Source organism: Acanthaster planci, linkage group LG16, assembly GCF_054643075.1.
Source record: "Acanthaster planci isolate LZ-2023a linkage group LG16, COTS_SCS, whole genome shotgun sequence".
NCBI lineage: Eukaryota > Metazoa > Echinodermata > Asteroidea > Valvatida > Acanthasteridae > Acanthaster > Acanthaster planci.
Window position 1 is genome coordinate 2,486,403 of NC_141792.1, and position 24,200 is coordinate 2,510,602.

At 43.5% G+C, this 24,200-nt stretch overlaps 2 protein-coding genes and 1 long non-coding RNA gene across 5 annotated transcripts; 1 reads left to right on the forward strand and 2 right to left on the reverse strand.

Moving 5' to 3' along the window:
- Window positions 1-467: 467 nt before the first annotated feature.
- LOC110976472 (proteasome subunit beta type-6-like) lies at window positions 468-8,516 on the reverse strand. Its single transcript, XM_022229744.2, has 6 exons — window positions 8,284-8,516; window positions 7,115-7,182; window positions 5,785-5,916; window positions 4,055-4,184; window positions 3,161-3,305; window positions 468-1,561 (listed from the first exon to the last, which is right to left on the reverse strand). Exons 1-6 carry the CDS (start codon window positions 8,428-8,430, stop codon window positions 1,434-1,436), a joined length of 750 nt encoding a protein of 249 aa, XP_022085436.1. The 5' UTR covers window positions 8,431-8,516; the 3' UTR covers window positions 468-1,433.
- A 237-nt stretch (window positions 8,517-8,753) lies between these two features.
- Window positions 8,754-22,157, forward strand: LOC110976471 (uncharacterized). Its single transcript, XM_022229743.2, has 14 exons — window positions 8,754-8,786; window positions 9,947-10,065; window positions 10,843-10,992; window positions 11,864-12,049; window positions 13,157-13,310; window positions 14,455-15,246; window positions 15,771-15,929; window positions 16,865-17,006; window positions 17,866-18,035; window positions 18,642-18,818; window positions 19,331-19,470; window positions 19,962-20,090; window positions 20,361-20,483; window positions 20,904-22,157. The coding sequence occupies exons 1-14, from the start codon at window positions 8,774-8,776 to the stop codon at window positions 21,777-21,779; spliced, it is 3,330 nt and encodes a 1,109-aa protein (XP_022085435.2). The 5' UTR covers window positions 8,754-8,773; the 3' UTR covers window positions 21,780-22,157.
- On the reverse strand, window positions 10,988-23,143 carry LOC147796394 (uncharacterized). Of its 3 annotated transcripts, none has more exons than XR_015427956.1 (3): window positions 22,873-23,143; window positions 11,851-12,025; window positions 10,988-11,073 (listed from the first exon to the last, which is right to left on the reverse strand). It is a non-coding gene; the product is annotated as an uncharacterized LOC147796394 (long non-coding RNA). The 3 variants fall into 3 exon arrangements; XR_015427957.1 differs by having other exon boundaries at window positions 11,847-12,025; XR_015427958.1 differs by lacking the exon at window positions 10,988-11,073 and adding an exon at window positions 11,164-11,242 and having other exon boundaries at window positions 11,847-12,025.
- Between the last annotated feature and the right edge of the window lie 1,057 nt (window positions 23,144-24,200).

Genomic DNA, 24,200 nt, shown 5'->3' on the forward strand with positions numbered 1-24,200 from the left:
CATTTTGTATTCCAAATTTTTGAAAGCATATTAATGCATTAATGTGAATCGAGTAAAATATGCCGTAGAATCAGCATTGTAATTGTTTTATTTTTACACAAAAAAAAAGGAAATTTGGGATAATAATTGTTTCAGTAAAGCCACCTAACTTTAGCAAACAATGAAAATGCCATGAATTACATGTAAGCAATACCCTTTGAGAGAGATGAACAGCTCCACCAGTTTTCAATACATGCATTTAAAATTATTTCAAAAGAGTTTGAGTTTTTGGGGGGAGGGTTAAAGATATTTGTAAATTTGTGTCCACTCATACAAAAGAATTGCGTTTGCGCTAATCCAAATAAACCCAAGAACAGCTTATTATTGCGTTTGTTGCATTTCAATCATGCGACTGATTCACAACGGTCCCCGATATCTGTCTGGGTCTAACGGAACACAGCCCAAATAAGAACAAGGAAATCGGCTCGGATTGTTCACAGGTGACAGTTTATTAATAACACTGACTGGCTCTGCTGAAAGATGTAACTAGACTGTATTCAGTTAAAACGGAAGTTGGCTGGGTTACAGAACTTTGGTCTGTCAGAGGACTGTTTTTTTCTGTTCATAAGCAGTTTATATGAGCAAAATGTTGTGTTTTCTGAGTATATCACATTGAAAAATGTGATTTTGGTAACTAAAATCAAACTGTTTGATGCTACTTTGCTGGGATTGTGCACATTATGGTGAAATATGGGAATAGGGCGGTGCAATATGCACTCTAGCAGGTGCATGCATCACCCGCGTGAATTGGCGTAATGGAGATTACTCTCACTGAAGCACACAGCCTGTATGGACTACAAGGTTAGGGGGCCCCTGATTAATTGGCGTTATTGAACTGCGTCTCCCTTTTAACCTTCAGGCTCCCCAACTAACCAATGTTTGCAAAAGTCCAACACCTGTTTATAACTATGAAGAGTATTTTATAAAAGCGATCACGTCCGTCGTTAATGTTGCTGAAGGCGCTGCATCGTTATTTTTCCTCCCATAAACATAGGGTATGGCGCAAACAGCTTTCACCACGACAACCATCTCTGCCCTAACCATACTAACAGGTACATGTACCCATTTATACTCCTGGGAGGGGAGAGGCAAGCAGGGTTGGGGTTACAGCTCCTAACCGCCAGGCTTCATGCCTCTGCCTTTGTGCGGTATCAGCAAATGAGAATGATGTTCAAATTCTGATAAAGGCAAGGAGAGGTGCAAACAGAGTTTACACTGCCGAGTATTGAATTTTAACAAATGTAGGATACCTCCCAGCAAAAAATGCACAGGAATAAAGGTTACATCAATTAGTGTACAATGTGAAGTTCCCAAGCCCTGAATCATCTCAATAGGTCTTTTGGTTGATACAGTGGAACACCTACACACTAAATTAATTACATCTAGATACAAATCTATCCCTCGTAGAACCTTGGTAGCTCGTTGCCAAGGATTGTCTTTCGTTCGACGCCGTCTTTTGTGATAATAGCTAGACGAATGATGCCACCACTCGAACCATCTCGCATCATGGCCAGGGCCAGACCTGTCGAAGGAAACGGGCAAACAGAGGAACCAGAAACATTCTGAATCCTGCCAAAGCCGCAAGAGGGTAAATGGGGGTTGAGATGGGGTTGGGCTGGGGTGAAACCATGCCAAGATGGCATAACCTTCCTTTAAAAGCCCAGTATCATATTTGCAGTTGTTCATAATGTAACTGATGAAATTATTGTCAAAATGCATTCCTGTACTTGGTTTAACCACTCAGCACTGGGGAGCCTGGTACCGGAGACGTTGACTTTATACGCATGGCCAGGGTGCCCAAAATCGGACAAACAGAACTGGGCCTTGTAACAAAAAAAACGGACTCAGAACAAAATACCGAGCTGCTGGGAATTCCCAAAAAGTCTTAGCACATGAAATTATTGTCAAAATGCATTCCTGTACTTGGTTTAACCACTCAGCACCGGGGAGCCTGGTACCGGAGACGTTGACTTTATACGCATGGCCAGGGTGCCCAAAATCGGACAAACAGAACTGGGCCTTGTAACAAAAAAAACGGACTCAGAACAAAATACCGAGCTGCTGGGAATTCCCAAAAAGTCTTAGCACAGAGTGCTGGCATTTGGGGAGGTAATCTATCATTGTTTTGAAACAGTATACCAGAATGCTACATTCAGCGCCTGCGGATTATCAGCGGGGACAAAAGTCCTCCAGTGCTCAAGCGATGATTGATACAGTACCACTGCACGGTAATCTGGCCGCATTTGTAAAGACACCACTGCCGTTCAGCAATGCACTGGGCCAATTTTGGGAACAAAGAAAATTACGGAACACCGCACAATGTGGGCTCTCTTTACTGGGCGGCAGGCCTGGTTGCAGTACTCCGGCGTCAATGGAGTTCTTTCTTTTTTTTTTGGCATGTCAGATTAGATTAGCCACCAGACAGTCATTCAGGTACATGTGTAGGTGTAAGCGTCCAGTAAATGAGGTTATGAAAGTTTGAACAATCATGAAAAATCATGAAAAATCGCCTGGCAACTCGTCTTGCATGTGCAAACTCCACCCAGCAGGAAGTAGTTAAAGATAGTTATATAATTTAACACCTTGTCAAATACTTCTTTCAGGTAAGATGTCATTTTGAACGAAACAATGAAAGATGCCATGAGTAGTTTATTTTTAATATGGATAATTCAACATGCTGGCTCCATGTACAGGAACTTGAATTTTTGTCCAGATAAAAGATACTTAAATGTTTTTCAAATATCAGATTGAATAAGTCCTTTCTTCTTCCCACTTCACGGAATGCCACGATATATCAAAGATTTCCTGAAATTATCTATGCCCTCAAATGGAAGTCACTCCAAGCCCGCCTTGCTTATGTTGACCATAAAATTGGCCTATCCCAGGCAGCCTCTCGGTGGTGCCCTCTATGGGCTCTGAGCTGGACCAAGAGAGGGGCAAGTTTCCTTGCTACGGAGGCTCACAAACGACTTTGAAACACAAATATTGCAGCCGCATCGCTGTGAACAAAATGAGCAACCCTGACCAACGTGGCTCTTTTCAGCCAATGAAGGTTGCTCCTGCTCAGGGCAAATGGGGAATTGCCCTCACTGATGGCATGATTTGCTTTTTCACAACTTACCATTTGCAATGAACTGGAGGCATTCCTCCTTGGTCATGTTCTCCTTGTAGGATGAGTCAAGGTAACCATAGAGATACGTGCTTCCTGAACCTCCCATGGCAACCGGCTGACGTACAATCATGCCCCCAATTGGAACGGAATATACCTGTTGAGACAGGAAGAAAAGCCGATGGTGAAATGACGAGGGCCAAGGTTAAATGGAGTAAACAGAAAGATGGAGTTTTGTAGGGCTGAGTCAATTGGAATAATTCACCATTCAAATATTCGACCTTCAATTCGATCCAATATCCGAATATTCAGTCGTACCGACCGGCAGATTGTCGATGAACAAACCACATACAAAATCAGTTGCAATAACTGTACATTATGTAACAGCTTCTCACATCTAAGAATATCTCCAGCCACGATTTAGCAAGATTTAAGAGATGAGCAATTCTTCCTGCCCAGTTAAAAATTTCTATTCCTTTTAAATGGTTTGATGAATAATTTACTTTTGAATCGTTGAAAGATTTCTGTCGCTTTTATTTAAATCTGCTTGAAACAAGCCTCCATAGTGCAACTTTTCTCATTTAAAATCAATGAAACTCTTCCCTTCTTTTTCATTAATTTTGCATTCGAACATTTTAATTCGGAAAATAATATTTGAATTTTCGATAATTGATCAAATTTTTGGCTATTTTGATATTCGGCACCGCCCTAGACTTTTCTATATATCCCTTAACCCCTTAATACCCAGTATGCAAAGCTCTGTCTAGCAGCAGGTCTGAGTGTGAAGGAACGCTTGGAAGTGGCTATCAAATGTCTTTGAATAACAGGGATATTTTGATTAATTTTTTGTTTCATTGAAGATGGAGTCATGTGATGTGGATCAATTTCTGCCTCCTTACTCCCTACCTGTCCGCCTTTGACTTTGTCCCATCCGGCTACAAGGATCCCTGCCGACAGTGAGTCTCTATACTCGTAACACATGTTCCTGAACAGGTTGGCCGCTGTTCGGACGAGGGGGGCCTCTCCTTCATTCATGCTGTAGAGACAAGCAAACGAAAACCCACCAATTATTGGTAAATTGTTCAAAGGTCACATTTTGTTCTCCAAGCCGGCAAATTTATTATTCTGATAAATGTCCAGCATCAATCAAAATTATCTGGACTACTACTGCGAGGATCACTGAAGCTTGAAAATCACCGAGAAATACAGTCAGGTGTTCCATTCACGCCAATGCTAGTGATATTTGATAGCACTTTATTAATGCGTCGGCCTTGATTTGAAAAGCGAGATTAACTTTTCATTTTGGGAACCTGGGAGTAAAACTGAAGGTAATCAAAGTTCCTGACAAACTTATGTCAGTTTAAGCTGCATCTAAAGTTTGTAAGAAATTATATTGAAAGGTTTACACCATATTGTTTGAAAAAATGACAGTGAGGCTTGGAACCCTGAAAAGTCTAGCATCACCCTATGAAAAAAATTACACAGACTTAAAGATTTGGGGATCTAAAATAGCTTAATCAGGAGTAAAGTTGAATATCGTTACACCTGACTATTGGAACATGTTTCAAAAATAGACTCAGTGCTTGCCTAAATGAAATGTGAACTTGACCTCTGTGTACAAAACTCTGCCTTACAGCCAACGGCAAGTCTGACCAAAGACCACTGGTCAGAATGTCATCACATGATCAGCATGAGAAATCGAAAGTGGTCGTACTGCCCGGAGCAGCAACAAAGCTGATGGGTCGACCAGACAAGCTGGCCGAAATTTCCAGCTTGGGCAACTTTACCCACTTTTTGTGCTGCAAATGTCACTGCCATGAAAGTGAGACTTCAACCAGCGTCCACGACTTTCCATTCCGATTTCATCCACTGTGGCAGTGTTACTGAAATGAACTTTGTAGTCTAAAATGTTTCCATCAAACAAACCTGATGCCGAGCCACATTTATACCTAGTTAACATGAATTTCAAATAACAGGATTTTATCCTTTTAGCCCTCATCTTCAATCCTCCAAAATCTTGCAAGCAGTTTTGGAGGAATTTGAAGAATTGAGCCTGTATGGCAAATCTCCAAAAGGACGCTTTGTGTCGAGGTCTTGGGTTAAACCTGGTCTTGTTTTATGCTCTGCCATGCATAAATTCAAGCCAAGATTGCACGGAAAATCATCCATACTGCTCCAGGACACTGTTTGCACTGCCCCAACATGGCAGGAATTTCCTGAGGATTTTTAAAGGATTGTGGCCTCCACAGAGCATGTTCAAGAAATATCAGGAGGTTTGTGGAGGATTTTTAAGGCAGAAACCCATTTTTCCATGGAGGTAGTTGGAGGATTTTGAAGGATTGAGGATGCATCCAAGCCAAAAGGGCCTAATTGGGCACAGGGTTATATACATCACCACGAGACAAATGTCACCAAAATGAGCCAGCTGTTTCCAGAACACTTACTGGCCAAGTGGCTACTAGACATCTACACTAGCAAGCAAAAGACTGGAGGTCAACGCCACGCCCCACCCCCCACAGTGTCAGTGCTAACAAGAACAGTGACAGTGAACGGCACTTTCCTAACCTACACAAGAAGGACACAGCCCACAAACGCTGTGGTAGGAAATGGAAACTTTGTGCGACGGTGGGACTTGCCTGTGGAAATCCAGCTGATAAGAGACGATGTCGGCGATGGCTTGGGTGTCTGCTGCCGAACCTGACCGACAGCAGTAGATGTAATCGTGGACCTTGGTCAGTTTGTCGGTCACCCGGTTGCCAATGTAGGCACTTCAAAACGCAAAAAGAACAACATGTAGGGAAGGCGTGATTGAAGAAAGTCAGAAATCCACTGAAAACGTTAGGGGACCCAAAAACTAAATTTCAGAAGATGATGTAACATAATCCATTAATCTGAACTCTGAACTGGATAAAAGTAACAAACCACTTTTTAAAACCTGTTTCTCATTCTTAGACATGACAAATTTTCCAGTGGCATATTAACTTGGGGGGATGGGGGACATGGTGGATATGTAGCCCAGGTTGGATGTCGTCTACACTGCATTGCGACTAACGTCCAGGGTATAAAAGTCCTCCTGCATTGCAAAATATTTTTCAATGTTTTTTTCTCAAATGATACCCTGCAAAGTCAGCTTAAATGTCCTTCACAAGTACCTTGTGTCCCGAATTCCATGAATGCCGTGTTGAAATTACTAAACACGTCTGCGGACAACGTATTTTGCAGGAAATTTTGCGAAACTCCACGCTTTCTGTCGTGATTCCTGAACAACCTGCGTTCGTCTAGTACTTTGCATTTGCACTCCATGGGAAATGCGTGGAGACGGGCAGACAACAGACCTAGCCATAGCTTTGGAAGCCCATTTCGGACACTGCCTAATCTGTGACTTCTTCACGCCCACGGCTCTTCTGCGCATGCATAGGGATGGTCAGTTTCCATGCATTTCGCTCACGTGCAAGCACACGTACCAGACGAACGTAGATCGCGACGGAAAGCGTTGAGTTTCGCTAAATTTCCTGCAAAATATGTTAGTCATAGTGTACATGTAAATGAAGACGTCCAACCTGGGCTATTGTAGGTGGATATGAAACCCCTTCCCCTGGTTTCTCCTATCTGACATCTAAAAAACGTACACAGCCTACAGATGTACGAGGCAAAGTTAATTTCCTTTCAGGAGGACCCTTAGAAAGCATGAGTCCACCACCAGGTGCCTCCTCACACGTCACCTTGCTCATAGCACTGAAGATAAAACTGGTGGGCAATCATTCATTATACAACAGCTGTGCAGTTACGTAAATAAGAATAAACGATGAGCAGTAGCCTGAAACCTGAACAGCGACCCAAAACCAAAACTCACGCCAAAAATGACCAGAGGTAAAACTGAACAAGTGCACCAAAACCCAGCAGGTACACACAAAACTCTGTCTAGTAAGGTGGTTTTACACAGAGTTTCCCAGCCTATGGACTCACCCAGATGTGGTTCTGGAATCTGCCCCTATGACCACCCCTCCGTCAAACTCCACAGCCATAATAGTCGTCTGTAGTGAGAGAACAAATTATGTCCACATTTTAAAGACCATAGCTATTAACTCTAACCCCCCAAGGATTGCTGGCCCTAACCTTCCCCATTCACAAACAATTCAAAAACATTGATGAAAGGTTCTCATTCCTTAAAAAAGGAGTAGTTTTCAAAGGCTTGGAGTGATCAGTGAATTTACCTAGGAGTAATGTGCCTCCTCGACAATGTAGCATTGCAGATTCATGAAAAAAGAGTTGCAGTCCACGCGTGTCTGTGACCCTAGAACGAGTAGGCCTATTGCATGTGCATGCGTGATCATGCTTAATGACCACACTTTCACGTCAGATTACATGTGGGAAAGTCTAAAAATCCCACTCTTAGTTGATTCAATTACAATAATTATAAGCAAAGAAGAAAATACAAGTAGGCCTATGTCTTGAAACACGGGAGCTTTACTGCGTGGAAATTGTACTCTTTGTTGATGAAAACTCCTTTCACCAGGCTGTTTTCACAAACAACCACCATATTTGGATCATACCGTTGAGCTCTAGGGGTAATTTTGAATTTGCAAAGTTTCTGCGTGAAGAACATCCTTTCTTCAAACAAAATTTAGGCTAACTTCACACTGGCAATTGAAAACTCACAGGTAATGCAAAAATCAAAATTTTTGATACTACAAAAAAAGAGTTAAGCCTACAGCGATAGTACAGGAACGAAAAACTGAGGGCCTCACAGAGGACATGTTTTGTTATTTACATGTACATGCAGATTTAGATGACAAAGAAGTACTAATGCACGTTATGTGTCTACTCAAGCATACCACACAGGAAGAAAGACCTGTACTGTTAGGCCGATCCAAGCAGACACTCTATAAATTGTAGAAATAATTTATTTCTAGTACAATTTACGACTACCTACATGTACTACTAGGCTAGCCATCATGATGAGGCTGATGACGTACAATAACGTGTATAACGATACATTAGCATTGCTAGATTAGCTTTTTTAGGCATGTTACTCAGTACTCTGGATTAATACTCGATATACCAATTTTACACAGCTACGCCTGCACAATAAACATAAAAATCTGTTTTTATTTATAAATCAGACAATTGTTTACCCCTGTTTTTTCTTCAGCTTTCATCCACGCTGGAAGCTGAGAATTTGCCTCACAAATTGAAGCAGCTTTGCCTCTCACTTCGCTCATGGGTAGCGCCATGTTGCTTATATGATACTGATTGGTACCCGCTTCGGTATTGTTTCGCATACTAACTGCGCTGATCGACTTCACAGTTGCCAGCGCGATACATGATGACAGGGTTGTTTTGATGTTTTTGCTATTTATGCTCCAGAGGGTCAATTTCAGCTTCACCTTTTTAAGAATATATTTTTGGAGCATGTAGATCAAACCACACTCTGGCGTGTTATCTCGTATTTCACAAACTCGAGCTGAAGAAAGCTAATATTCTTATGACTATTGAGGGTAATGCTTTTTAAAAAGTAACAAATCACTCCCATAATTACAAAAAGAGCAACAAAATAATTGACCCACAAAATACACGTTCAAAAAAAGAAAATTCTTGGCTAGTGCATTGTGGGTAAACCAAGAAATGGCGTCGCAAGGTGAGCGTTTCGTTCCATTTTGTCGTAAAATTTCTATCGAAATTGTTTGATAATCACAAAAAATAAGTCATATGAAAACTGTAGGTGAAATATAGAAAATGTGCTGAACATATTTTTATCAGTTCTACGATGTTGGGACGATTTAAATTTCCATTTCTAACGCTTTCATCGACAGGCTCGTCCCACTAAAATTCATTTCACTGCCGAAATGACGCCATCCTCGTTCGCGCCGCCGTCCCTCTTTTGAGCTGTTCATTTTCCAGTGGGGTTTTCTCTGAGCCAGCGAATTTTGTATGTTTTAAATAGCCGGAAGAAATCAAAGTCGTGTTTCTCCTTGTATTATCAGAATCACTTCTCAGTTTATGCTAAACGGGGTTGCACAAATGCAAAATAACAAAAACGTCATGGGCCCTAACTGTGATGACGGTTACTTATGTATTTGGTTGTTCCCAGCCGTCCAAACAGCACACTAACATTTAAGACTGTCCCACGGTGCCCATAAAATCTGGTTGCTTAATTCTGTCATTGAGCTATCTGTGTACCGTGGAGGTAGGAAAAGATGTGTGTACAGTGCCAAAGTCTCCAACAGTCTGTCAGGTATTCTGAGTACCCGCAAACATTTTTATATTTAAGCTTCCTACCCTTTTTCTTGACTTGGACCAGTTAATGGTTTAAGGCCAGTGAAAAACAAAAGTTAGTTTCTTGGCTTTTTAAAGGAAAAAGCGGCTTGCAAGTGGTAGCTAGATTTTTTACAGAGGGAGTCCAATTTTTTTTTTACCCTTGTTGATATTTTTTGCCTAAATGAGCTTTCACACCACATTAAAATTTGCCTGGACAGCTTCATATTTTGCCCGAAATGAGATGTCCAAAAACATTGAATGGAAGAAAAATTAATGGGACGTACAGAGCAAAAAAGATGTTTAATATTCACAAAAGAGTTTAACAGTCAGTATTGCTCGAGAAAAAGTATGGTATAATGCATCATGCATCTTCCACCATGGAAACCTCGTTATTTGCATTTGGACCTTTGCTTTATAGGTGTGACAGGAATGGGAAAATCAAATTTAACTGTTTCTCCTTGTCCTGCTTGCTATGATTTGAGAGAGATACTGTACATGCATGCCAATCAATCAAATTCTCAACTGATGTCCCATTTTCAGATGCATCGGTCACTGTTGCCACAAAGCAGGCTCTCCAGAAGGGCCACCGTTTTGGACCCTACAAAGGCAGATTGAGGGCGGCAGACATTGATGACGATGTCCCATTTGGAGCATGGAAGGTCAGGGACAAGAATGAATCTTGAGATACTTCGGTGTCTTAAACAGCTTTAATGACAGGCACCATCCTCCCACCTTGACAATCAATGCCACACGTAAACTACATCTCACCCCCACCCAAACTGCCCGACCCCACCCTACCCCATTCCACAGTTACTCTAACCACCCTCACTGCACCCCACCCTTCCCCTAAACCAATTCTTACACCCTTGCCCCACCCCACCCCACCACACCCCTTCGAAAGAGAAACAGAAAGAGGCAAACAGTAGGAGCCTTTGACATCCATGTGAATAGTCCTGTAGGCCATGACTCAAACTTTTGAGGAACAAATTGGAAAAAATTCCACGCTGAATCAAGTTTGACAAAATATCTGCACCACACATCCACCAGCAATAACGTGTAAAACCTTACAAGTCTACCAATACTAACTCCTTCTAAAGAGAGGGAAACAATTGAGGACCTTTGATTTCAAGTTAAATGTCATAAATGATTCAGTGGTGTGTATATGTAATTATGTATGTTGAAAAACAGACTCTAAACATGGTGTACATTTTGTTTACAGGGCTTTGGCTCTCTTTTTTCTCATTTTTTTTCCTGAATTCTTATTTTGGGGGGGGGTTCAGCTTTCCTTTTTTCAATTCAATATCAATTTTTATAGTTTTTTTTATTTTTTTTTCCTGATGAAAAAAGACCTGGCTGACTCTGTTCCACTTCACCCATAATAAATCAAACTACATGTACATGCATGTAACGTTGACTATGAATATTCATAACTGCAGATCTACCCGAAAGATGAGAATGACAAGACCTACATCCTGTCCAGTCAGGACCCCACCCTCCCTCGCTGGCTGCACTGCATCAAGATCACCAAGGAGGAGGCTGAGTGTAACATCACCCTGGTCCAAGTCGGCTTCAAATTTTACTTTGAGGTAAACGTTTTGCACAGAGTGCTTAAACAGTACAGCACATTGCCTGATTGAACCAGGCGCCGAAGGTGGGATAATATTTGCCTGGAATAGACAATTCAAAAATATACAGGACAAAAGTTTAGAATCGAAAGTCTGGCACCACAAACACACGTATTGACTTTCAAGAGCCGCTTTCGAGATACGTTTCACTGTTGTTAATGATATTAATTATTGATGCCGGTGACTCTTCAGAGGTGCCCTAGGCAGAAATCTGAAGAGAAGAGACAGTGAGAAGCAGTTTCAGTTTATTTAAGAGGTGGGAGGGAAACCCCAGAGGAATATTCTGGGTAACATCCACAGAATCAGGAAGGGACTGAAAACTCAATCCACATGTGGTGTGAGAAGGGATTGGAACCCGGGCTGCACAGGTGAAGGGCAAGGAAAGAACCACCACACTAATCTGACTCCCCTCATCTTGTGCAACATCCTGAGGAGTGGGCATCCCTCTCCATCCATACCCCCTATCCACAACTGGATCTAATCCACCAATTCATCAACACTCGGCCCTACATGATCCACTTAATCCAGCACTAAACACATACGATGTAATTGTCTTTCTTTCATGTACAATCTACTGTCTGTCTTGCTGGTCTGGTTCTTGTTTAACTAAGGCATTTCTGTATAAGACTTTGTCTTCTGAATATGCATGGTATCTGGCCCCTTTTTTTCAATGTCTTATGGTAATTTTCACTCTTGTAGTCTTTCATTTATTGACCTTGTGTATAATTTGATATGTACATTGCAATATGGAAATAAATGTCGAGTCCAAAAAAGAAATGCACCAGGCAAGCAATTAAAAACAAGTCTGGATTCACTTGCAATGTGTTGACAGATGACCAAAGATGTCTTGGAAGGCGTCGAGTACGCTCTCAGAGGACGGCGTTCTGAAAGACCAACGGAGGACACCGACGAGCCAGCATGCCAACCCCCTCCCCCTGGCAAGAGACGAGGCAGGAAGCCCAGGAAAGAGTACACACCAGAGGAGCTGCAAGCCCTGGAAGAGCGGAAAAAGAAAGAGGTTTGAATGACACATGGTTGATAGGGCTGAGTCAATTCAAATTATTCACTATTTGAATATTCGACCTTCACTTTGATCGAATTGCTGAATATTCAGTCGTACCGACTGGCGGATTGTTGATGAACACAACCACATACAAAATCAGTTGCAATAACACACACAGTTGTACATTGTGATCAATATAATAGCTTCTCACATCTAGGAGTATCTCCCGCCACGATTTAGTGGGATTTAAGAGATAAACAAGACTCCTTGCCCTGTTGAAAACTTTTATTCCTTTTAAATTGTTTAATGAATAATCTACTTTTTAAATCGTAAGATTTCTGTCGCCTTTCATTTGAATCCACTTGATACAGGCCTCCATGGTGCAATTTTTCTCATTTAAAGCAAAAGAAAATTTTCCCTTCCTTTTCATGAATTTTGCATTTGAATATTCAAATTCAAAAAACAATATTCAAATATTCGACAATCGATCAAGTATTCGGTTATTCGGCACAGCCCTAATGGTTGAAGGATAACAGTTAAAGTTTAATGGTACTGTTGACAGATTAGAAATCACTTGTCCACGGAATGCAGAGAATGTGGAATCATGCACTTACTGCGGGTAGACTCAATGGCGTCGGAACGATATTTAAAGTGGGGTGGGGGCAGTTGTGAGACCATCTGGCATCAACGTCTAATAGGCTAATCCATAGCAGTTTACATAGCCTGCCTTGGGTTCTGATTTAATAGTCAAGTAAAACACTGCTCAACTTTTTTGTTCTTGCAAATTTTGGCGCATTGCTGTATTGATCTGTGCTGTTACGTCAGAAATTGATTTTAAACTTTTGTTGCTTTCCTGAATTGGGCACCATCAGGGCCCACAATACTTGTGTAGACGTGTCTAAGATGAACCCTCCGAATGATTTACCGTACAAACTTGAACCTGCAGTGATAGTGTCTTCCCTTGGAAGATGACTACACTACCGGTAACCGGCTATGCATTAATTTCAACTTGGATTTTTCTAAAAGAGTTTGTGCTCTTTATACTTGTGGTTCGGGCTCTCAGGATGTGCACATTCTTTCATACTCAATTTGAAAGTGGCGTTCCCCTTTTTGGTTCTGCAGTTAGAAGAGCGTATTCGCAGGACATCCACCCGTGACCGCAGCCGGCGTTGTGTGGAGTGCGGGGAGAAATTCACCTCGGGGGTTCTTTTCATGAGGCACAGGGGGAAGTGTGGGGTCCTGAAAGAGGAAGACCTACTGACGGAATCCTCTGATGGTGAGACTGATATCCCTTCCTTAACCCTCCTATGCTGAAGTCACTCTTTGGGTCACTTGGTAAACACCTCAAAGAAGCACAGCTGTGTCATGTTGTGCACTGCACCAACATGCAAGAGAGTGACCTTGGGCACTGGTGCATATTTGTGCTGTGAAACTGAAGGAGGGTTAAGCAATGCATACATGGACTAAGATCTGCCTGAGGAGTTACGTTTTGCAAAACGAGGGCCAACAAAATCGGCGGTCTCATGTTTGTGAATGGATGGATCCATTTTGAGTGTATCTAAAGGATATATTCTAAAACTCCATGGATGTAGATATATATTTGTTCCTCTAAACTTATAAATATTGAAGCTGGAGCATTTTTAAGGTTTTTGGTGTCAAGACATCAGGAACTGTTGGTGGAAACAGATGTCTGCACAGCCACAATCATCGGTAGCATTAGGCATACCTGTTTTGGCATCTCATGTTATGAACACCACTTCCCAAAACAACCATGTAAAACCATGTGGTCAGGTTGCACATGAAACAGTCATCTGGCTTTACCTTAAACTGAAAGGGTTTTAAGTTTTGTAACTCCCAATTTTGCAAAGAGTTATTCCATTTTGCTCTGTCGTTTGTAATGGTGTCTTTGTAACTGGGTCATTCATGAGGTTGGGGCACAATTTGTGACGGTGTCCATTGTTACATGGGTCCCGTGAAAAAATGAACAGCTATTTCCCTGCCTGTGGATTCCAAATTAACATTGCTATACATGTACATCTTGCAAAGCTGAATACAGAGGTGTGTGTTATTTGTACAGAGTAAATGACCTACTGTACAGGTCATGACAAGTGGTAAAAGTTTTGGATGTAACAAGGACACCGTCACAAATTATGCCACAACCTCATGGAATGACCCATCTGAAAGGGTTACAATTATTGTAACTGTGCCCATAATCATCCTCAGCATTGTTTCCTGCATAATACGGTGCACTTTTTTGTCAATGTTCGTCATCACTCGTGGGCGAGAAAATCGGTTATCAGAGTACAGGAAACACATGAAACAAGCCAAGTGACTTTATAGGGAAACTGGCAAGAATCTTTTTCAGGTCAAATGGGACAAACGTCTGTCAGTCTGACATGGTACCGCTTGCGTTGTCACAGGTGATGAGAATACCGATGATGAACAGGAAAAGGAGCCAGACAACGAGGAAGGAAAGGATGAAGAGAACGGAGACAGCATGGATGTGCCGGAGGAAGAAGATGGGGCAGAAGGTGGAGAGGGCGAGGACGAGGAGAATATCACCCAGTTGGGAGAAGCCGTGGATCATCTCATCGCTGGGATGGAAGCCGATGAAGGAGAGGATGGCGATCCCAGCGTCTTGGCTGAAAGCGGCCAGCAGGATGCGCCAGTCATCCCAAACCCTCTCCTGAGAGAGATCGGTGATGCTCCAGTGCCATTAGCCGTTACTGTAGCATCTCCTCTGCCTGTCAAGCGACCCCGCGGCCGTCCACGCAAAGACGGGCGGCCGCCCATCCAGCGCAAGAAGCGTGGCCGGCGGAAGCGCCGCAAGCGGCGCCGGCGCTTTGACGACGATGACGATGAAGACCACCAGCCCATTATCAAACAGGTCAAGGACGAGTGCCTCCCAAGCCAGCCTGACCCGGAGCGGTTCCCCTTCACCTGCGAGACCTGCCAGAAGGTCTTCCCCACCAAGAGCTGGTTCGACTTCCACCTGGAGCAGCACGCCCAGCCCTCTCTAACCTACCTCGTCTGCAACCTGTGCGACATGGCCTTCCGCTACCTGACGGAGCACACGTGGCACATGGAGGAAATTCACCAGCTGGGCAGGAGAGATCAGGTGTTGTCTGAGAAATTCCGGTGTGACACCTGCAAGAAGGCCTTCCGCTCACCCATCCACTTGGAAAGGCACAGACGACGAGCAGCTGCTGAGGGTAATTACTCCTAATATTATCCTCCTCAACCCCAATGCTGCTAACTGCAGCACAGCGCTACAAATCCCTGGAGCCATGCCACTCTGGGCAGCTACATGTAGCAGCAGTGTAACAATTATGAGATGGCGCGAGCCACCCCATTGAATGTTGCTAACACTATTATTCAATTGCTAGTTTCATCATGTACCAACCCTACTAACTATCTTCAGATTGTTAGTCCTAGCTGGAATGACGAGGCATTTTATGTGTACATATGATGTGCACAGTTATTTGGACAATAGCATGCAGGGAGTCTGTGGCAAGGGCATTTGCACCCTTGTAAGCCTATAGATGCAAAATTTTGCAGAACTAACTTTTAACTGAATGGGCACAAAGGCAGTTGTGTCTTTACCTGAGAGAGTAACAGACGATGGCGCTCATTATCCTTTAACATTAACGCTCTCCAGTTTGGTTATCAAGAGTATACATGTACACACTCTGTCTATACACAACGATGGTCTCTATTTTTAATTTTCCCCTGACAGAGCCCTTGCCTAAGGGGCCGGTCCAAATCAAGTGCAAATTCTGTGAGAAGAGTTTCTCCATAGAGCTCGGCCTGGAGAACCACACCGAGAAGTTCCATCCGGAGCACCAGCGATACCAGTGCACGGAGAACGACTGCCTGGTCACCTTCGCCACAAAAGGTAAAGGCGACATACGTGTAACACCTTGACAGTGAGGGGGGGGTAGGGAGCCAGATGTACACAAACCTAATGCTGCCGTGTTAGGAAAGAAGAGACTCCAGGAACAATAGACGGGGAGAAGATGGCGATTCTGTGGAAAGTAGCTTTTTGCACTTGGGGGGGGAAAACGTAATTCAGATTTTAGTGCGATAAATACAAAAACAATGTTTAACAAACTTCAGCAGCCTACATTTTGTAGTGTACGGCAGTGTTAGTGGTCTGAGACTTAAGACTGCCACGAGACCCCACAAAACCAACACAAGACCTCCAGCCAAAATGCAGCTCACAAGCTATTCAAATGAACTGCAAGAAAAGTATTCCTTTGTCACTGTCCATCCAGTTACTTGTGACTGGTCTGGTGACAGTCATGTGACTGGTCTTGTGACTGGTCTTGTTTATAATGGTATTATCTACAGCACTGATTTGCAGTCCATGCATCCCTGTCCATCAGACAAATCCTTTGATTCAAGGTACAGTATTAGATCCAAACTCTTGAGCAGCATCTTTACCATAGCAAACTCTCAATTTGTCATGCCATTAGCATCTAACAGAACAATGTTGAGGCCAAGTGTCACCTCATGCAAGTTGTAGGTGACTTTAAAGCGAATTAACGCTAACCCCCTAGGTTGTATATAAAATCATATTGAAATCGGAGGATTGGGGAATGTTAGTACGAGGGAAATAGCTTTTTGTTTTAAAGTTACCAATTGTAGTGTGTTCGAATGGAAGTGTAAACTCTACATTTGTGGGTTTTCACTTCAGGGTGAATTGAGAAGAACTTAGAAATATGATCAACTGTGCTTGGTATATGAAATCTAATTAAGTATTCCTTCATTTGCATACGGAGTTGGTGACCGAGCAGTTCTTAACATGATCACTGTTTCTTTGTTCCACAGAGGGAAGAGCCGAGCATCTTGAGACTGATCACATGACCGACTCGCGGCAGATCTACAAGTGTCCGGTGGACCAGTGCTACAAGGCCTACACGACGATGGCCGCCCTGAACTACCACTATGAGCTGAGGCACACAGGGGCCAGGTGAGTTTGAGGGCCAAGCTCATGTCAGTTTCTGAATTGGGCATTGCCCGCTGCTGGCAAAGGGTTCAACACGTGCAGTTTGAAGGGAGGACTTCACAAGCTTAATTACTTACCTATGGTTCAAAGCAGTGATCACCAGCAGGGGCCAATTTCATAGAGCTGCTTAAGCGCAGACTTTTTTTAAGCTTGAAAAATACCTTGATAAATCAGATAACCAGCCAGAACTTCATGTAATGTATATTGTATTGGAATGGTATTTAGTTTTTTTCATGAAAATCACATCGATTTTGAGCTGATAACCGTTGTTTCTTACGCAAGGTTTTTTTCATGCTTAAGCACATTTTGTGAAAAAACTTCCATTGAAAGTGTATTTTGATGTCATGCCACCCTGATCACACACAATTCACATTGAGGTCCGTGTACAAGACGTAAGTGGGTGCGTGTGTTTGCGTTCATGCGGTGTATGTTCTGATTGTCAAATAGTGATGAAGTAACTCGCTCTTTGATAGATTTTATCTGGCCTTGCTACTCTCCCGACTGACCACGATGCCCTCTACAATTTTGCTTAATTCAAGGCCAAAGTGACCTTGCCCTAAAACTGACCAAATTCAAGGCTGTTTAATAAATGCGTTCACTCAGTTTTAACTACTATGACTTCAGAGTTTGTGCCATGGTTACATGTAGGTCGGCTAGGATGTCAGAAAAATTAGCCACTGTACACTGTAGTTATTGTGTTCAAGAGAGGGGCTATCAAAGCAAAGTGGCCTGCTCATGGCCTCTCAGCAATAAGCAAGAACTGTTGTTCTCTACGTAGGTTTATTAATGCTTGCTTTGGTTTGGCGTCCTGTTTGCCTTACAGTCGGCCCTTCCAGTGTGAAATTTGCGGGAAGCGGTGGGTCAAGATCGGCAAGCTTAGAGAACACTTGAAGACACACAGCACGGAGAAGAACGAGCTGTGCGACATCTGCGGCCGAGCGTACAAGTCACGGCCGGAGCTCAAAGATCATCGCATTGAGGCGCACACTGAAGGTAAAGCTCTAATAAACACATCCACAGAGCAGATTTTAATTGGTCATATTGTTAGACTGAATCACACGTTTGCGCTCCCAAGATTTCAGATTTAGCTGAACAATGAAAGTAGAGTCAAGTGTGATTGCACCTTTCTACTGCACCGGTGTAACCAGAATAGTTTCGTTGCATTTTATCATTTGAGCTTTGTCGCCGTATGTTTCCCTGCACAGGAGATTAAATGGTGGTATGGTAAATGTAAATGTTGAAGGTCAAAGGTTAAAATCCTGTCAGTGTCATTTTTCAGTGTAAAATTAATTCCTTCATGTAGTACACCAAGCCATTGTGAAAAATGTTCACCGTGCCTGAGGATTTTTTTGAGAGTTTAGCATTATCAGCAAAAACCTATTCCTTCAAAACTCTAGAGAAAATACTGCATGCATCACCTGTGACAGGTGACTTGGACAAGTCATGACACCTTATTGGTCAGAATGTAATGCCCGCGTACCTCTTGCATGCAAACAGGACAGCTTTGCAGCAATGACTACTAATTCTTTTCACTGGATTTGTGTATAGCATGGCATGAAACCATCAACTCAGCCCTGTTTTGTTTCTTCTTTCAATCAGGAGGGAAGATAAAGCTCCAGTGCCGCTTCTGCCCGGCTCACTTCAGTCGGCGGAGCTCCCGCTCGTACCACGAGAAGCGCCACAAGAACGATTTCCCCTACGCCTGCCCCAAGCCCGGATGCAACAAACGCTTCATCGCCGTCATTGACTTCAAGCGCCATCTGATCTTTCACACAGGTACAGTGACCCGGTCAAGTGGGTTTAGGGAGAGGGAAGGGCAAAGGAAAGCAAGAGCAGAAGAGAATCATCGGAAGATAACTTAGCCTCCTGACCTCTGTCTATTCCTGATAATGATTTCGTTGTCCTATAACTTAGATGTTGACTGTACTCAAGTTTCAGCTAAAATGATAGACTCGATAAAGATGGCATTCAGAGGCTTCAGTAGTATCTCTGTGCAGTAAGCCAATTTGGCATACTATTGAAACATGGTTAGTAAATTGAAGCAAGATTAAGGACAAGCAACTGATGTCACTCTAGCTGGAATTGCTCTACAGTCACCTTGATGTAGGCTCCCATCCCAAATGACCCGCAGCATGCTTCATCTTGTGCATGCACAGCCGGTTTACCCGAATGGTCCACTGGTTAGTTTCCCTATGCATTCACTTACAATTAATTTGGCTTATGTAACCTGCTGCAACATGGACAAGCTGTCCTGCTAAATTCGAGACTGACATACGTTATACGTGCAGGTGCCAAGCTCTACCGCTGCCGCTTCTGCGGCAACTGCTTCACTCGCAGCGACTACCTCAAGAGCCACGAGAAGAAGCACCATCTGCGAGGGGAGAAACTGATCCCAGGCCCGGCCATCGAGGAGACAGTCACTATAAAGGTAGAGGAGAAAGTGAAGGGTGCCGCCGGGGCACAACCAGGGGGACAGATTGGAGATAAAGACAAGGAGCAAGTAGGAAGACAACCAGAGGTGCAATCAGTGAAAAGAGACACAGCAGGGAAGGCAGCTAGTACAAGCAGAGTGAAAATAGGGGACAAAGTTAGCAAGCTAGGGGTCCAAGAAGGATATAACTAGAGCTGCAACTTTGAGAAACTACAGACCCATGTTGAAAACCTGCATAAGATAGAACTGGGCTACTCCAGGGGGTACGAATGGAACTCCTGGTGTTGAATATACAGCAACCAAAAATAAATTACCATCTATGTACATCCCATATCTGCCATTCATGCCAAAGTAGATATGGCGGGAGTCTCCATCATCACCTTCTCATACGGTATTGCAACGTTCATCTCAACAGTTGAAATTTTAGACAGCCATAATGTGCCAAGGATGTGGTTGTTGCGCTTAAATTTTTTTTTATACACCTGCAGGTTCCCTGGCCAATGGAGAAAGGGGTCAAAGTTCACGGTCAGAACGTGGTGGTGATCATCGAGCCAGACCCAGCGTTGGCGGAGGGGCGTCTGACTGAGGAAGCCATTTCAGCCTTGGAGTCGCTACATGTAAGGACAACTGTAGAATTGGTTTGACGATCTTGAAAGTTTATAAACAACTTTTTGGAGGGGTCCTTTGAAAGAATTATCGGATCTGCGACCCCTGAGCTTCATACTTGGTCACACAAGTTGGTGTTGGCTCTGTAATATTGACACTTTGCAGCCATATTTTAGAACACAAACAGCCTTCATATATGTCAATAAAGCACCCTTTCGCGGGTGTGCATTGACCCAGTACTGTCTGGAAGGTACATCTCTCATGCCCTTGTCAATTCACAGGAAGGGGAGGGGAACCAGGCACCTGTACAGCTGACGACTGATTCGTCGGGTCAACATATCATCACCTCCATCACAGAGGTAGCCACGCCCAGCACAGACATCCTTCATCAGGCTGCTGCAGAGGTAGGTTAAAAGAAAATCCTTTCCCCCAGTGTTGGAGGAAGGGCTGGTTCTCTAAATATGCTCAGCCTGGAAAAGCTAAGACCATGCCCCAAACGGGCCTCCAGAGCTCTGGCTACATTTGTTATCAGCACCTCTCCAGTTATTTCCAATGGAGAAAAGACCTAGACCTAGCTCTGGCCATCAGATTTAGATGCAGCCTTAGCTTAGCAAGAACAAGTTACCATTTAAAATGCTACGTGATTCATTGTTTGTGACCGGTTCCTAGTAAGACCATTACCCCTGTAGTGTTTTCTTCCAATCAGCTGTGTGAATTGGGCCCTGATGATGTTTCAAGCTCAGCCTTGGGTACCATGGCTGATTGCTTTAGGAATATTGAATACATTGGTTTTTATCGACATGCATTTGTCTCCCATCACGCAGGCAATGCAGGAGACACCAGAGCAGCCCATACAGCTCCTGCAGTTCCAGGCTAACTCCCAGCAGGCCATCGACTACGTCCAGGGCAACTCGGCCAGTGCAGCCATTCAGGAGGCCGTCTTCCAGGCCATGAGCTCCCAGCAGCAGCAGCAGCAACAACAGCAGCAGACGCAGGCTGTGCTGGATGGAGGTGCCGGTGCTGGTGCCGATGCCACGCACCAGATCCTGCTGCAGACAGGCGAGGGGGAGGGAGAAGAGACGGCCGCCGCGGCGTTCCTGCAGCAGGCGCTGGGCGGCCAGACCCAGATCCTGCAGACGGCCAACAGTGAGCAGGCTGCCCTGATGCTGCAGCAGCTCGCTGCCAACGGCGCCCAGGTGGTGTTCCAGCCAGCGGCCGACACCATCAGCAATGGCACCACCACCATGCAGGCCACACTTGAAAGCGAGAATGGAGAGACCAGCATCGTCATGGTCAACCTGGGCCCCGACATGATGACAGAGGTCAACGGGTCAACAACCTCAACCATCTCCATCCCTGTCATGACCTCTGATCACATGACCCCCACCACAGACATGACGACCGAGGTTGACGGCACTGCATCCGCCATACCAATCACTGTCACAGATTCTGAACACATGACCACCCCCATAGTCGAGGGAGGGACTCCTGTGATTGAAACCCACACCATGGAGACTGCAGATGCAGTAACCCATGAAATTGTGAACTCTGACCCTGCACAGGCCCTCACAATGGAAGAAGTTATTGCTGAGAAGGATGTCCAACAGGAGGAGGTTGCCATGGACACAGAGATGCAAACCGTTACTGAGCAACTGCACCGAGGAGAGATAATCACAGCCGAAGAAGTTGTCGAAGTCTAAGTTTACACTAAGACAATTTTCGTGGTCCTTCTCAAATCAGTCTTGTATGTTCAATAGCGATGAGGCCAGTGAAACCAAATGCATTCAGTGAGACATTTTGTTTGTAGCCGTCATTATTCGTCTTGCATGCAGACCAAATAATGAGACATGATATTCCGAAACATTCCATACTGTTGGCATTTGCCAAAAGGCATTAATTTGTTTTCTCTTTTGTGTTTTTGACGTTATGACTTTGAAATGACTTGCTGTTTGATTTAATACTGAATGAAAGGTTTGTGCTATGACTACAAATATCAGTTTGTTTTCATTCTATTATGTTATATTAATAAAAGCCCAGTATATTTTCAAGTGTAAAGGAACAGCCTTGGCCAAAACCAATGTTTACATGTCAGATGTGACGTCTTATTTAGGTTTGGTCTCTGGTCATCATATATTGGCCAAACGTGGTGAATTTCACCTCACCGGGTGTTTTCATGGAAGACAAGTCCATGAAACCCTGGAACATGTTTTTCACCAATATTTCGCACACACCCAACCGTGCAGGCAGCCATCAGCAAGTGTATGCAGTATGTAAGACGACATGATGCTTTTTGAAATTCTTATTTTTTTAGTAACTAACTTCTGAAGGAGCTGCAGAACAATAGAAAGTAAGCAAATAGTTCAGAGCAGAATGAAAGGAATTACTGTAAGCATATGGTTTACAACAGAGTGGTCAGATAAAAATGCCGTAAAACCCTGTTTTTGTTCACAATACCATGGAAAACGCCACTGAACGAAAATGATAAATGCATAGAGACAGGTAAACCCCGAGAAAGCACATGTTCCAATGAAAATTTCAGGACTTGCAAAGGCTTAATTCTTTTTGTCCTCTTTAGGGTCCTCAATATAGCTTTTGTCAACTCTTGCATTTAGGGCACATCTACCGTGTACATACATTACATGGACTTCCTTTGCTCAAATTTTGAACTTTTGGCGAAGTGTACCTTCCCCGAATAGTCTTCATTTGCATTCATGGCAATCTTCCATTAATACATTGGCACTGTTTCATCATACTTTTCTATTGGGACTGAGGTAGACGATGTGAAATGCTTACCATTTTTGCGAATTCGACTGTCTCAGACTCTAGGCCATTTTTGAAGAGTTACATGGTTGAAAAGGATCCAAGCCGTTGACAGAGGTGGCCTACAAAATTGCCTAAATATCACTCACTGAGCGGAAATGGAAAAAACTGTACTGGGACAGGAAGACTAAGACAAGCATGCATGCACACCGACAGACAATCCCTTCTTCCAAATGGACTCGCAGGGAGACAGTGACACTCAATTTTGGTTCCAAACAGTCAACTAAATAAGTCTACGAACGAAGGAAAGTTATTTTTGTTCACTGTTGACCAAGAGAGGGCGCTTTGTTGCTCGGGTTTATGGGTGCAGACCACTAATTCAAGTGAGAATTTCTGGCCAGCTCATTAGCATTGACTGTGCCCCCAGAGTATCTTTGAACAACGAGGTTTTGGTCCCCAAAATGGTTAGATTGTGTACATCTTTGCTAGGATCAACTCCCTAGGTCTTTGAGCTTTCATCTGAGAGCAGAATGGCTAAAGCATACTGTAGGAAAATACTCCCAAGTGCCCCCGAAAGTTGAGGGTTGTCACTTGAAAAATGGCTGCAAGCAGACTTTGGAAAAATCACTTTTTTCGGGGGGGCGGGGGAGGGGTTAATTTTGTTTTGAGGGAATAACTCAAAATGTAATCGGTTGACCCACAGAAAATTGAAAAGACAGTTAAAGATTATGGACCATACAATAATTTAACGTGTGTTTCAGATGCCTCAGGGATGTTGGTACGCATATTATTGGGCCCAGAACAATGCTGATTTTACACTGTTTTCAATGGGGCCTGAATTAGTGGACTACACCCTATATTTCAAAATGGCAGCGTCCATGCTGTAATGGCGGCTGGATTTAAAAATCGTTTCTCTTGTTTCTGTTTGTCATAACAGTGGTAGAGAGACGACGAAAAGCCATGCATTCGAGTTTTAACGATTTTGAGACATCAGAAATATGGGATTGTTGGCACATTAAATGTCCAGGTAATCGAATGAGAATTATGCATAGGCTATGTCATGTAGTTTTGTCATTGTCTGTGTGTCAGTTTCAAGAAATGTTTTTACAGGATGGACCCTAACAAAGCTTAACCCTAACGGAGGCACCCTAACGGAGCCTTACCCTAACGGAGGCTAACCCTAACGGAGGCTAACCCTAACCACGGGGGGTGTCAATCTTGGATGGTCAAGTACAGATTGCGCAGCTAGACCAAGCCATGGATGATATGCATGCACAGGTGACTGGAAGTCCTCGAATTATCACTCTCCTTGGTTGGAAGTGCCCTATTTTGGGTGATCGATAGTTGCTTATTTCTGTTGA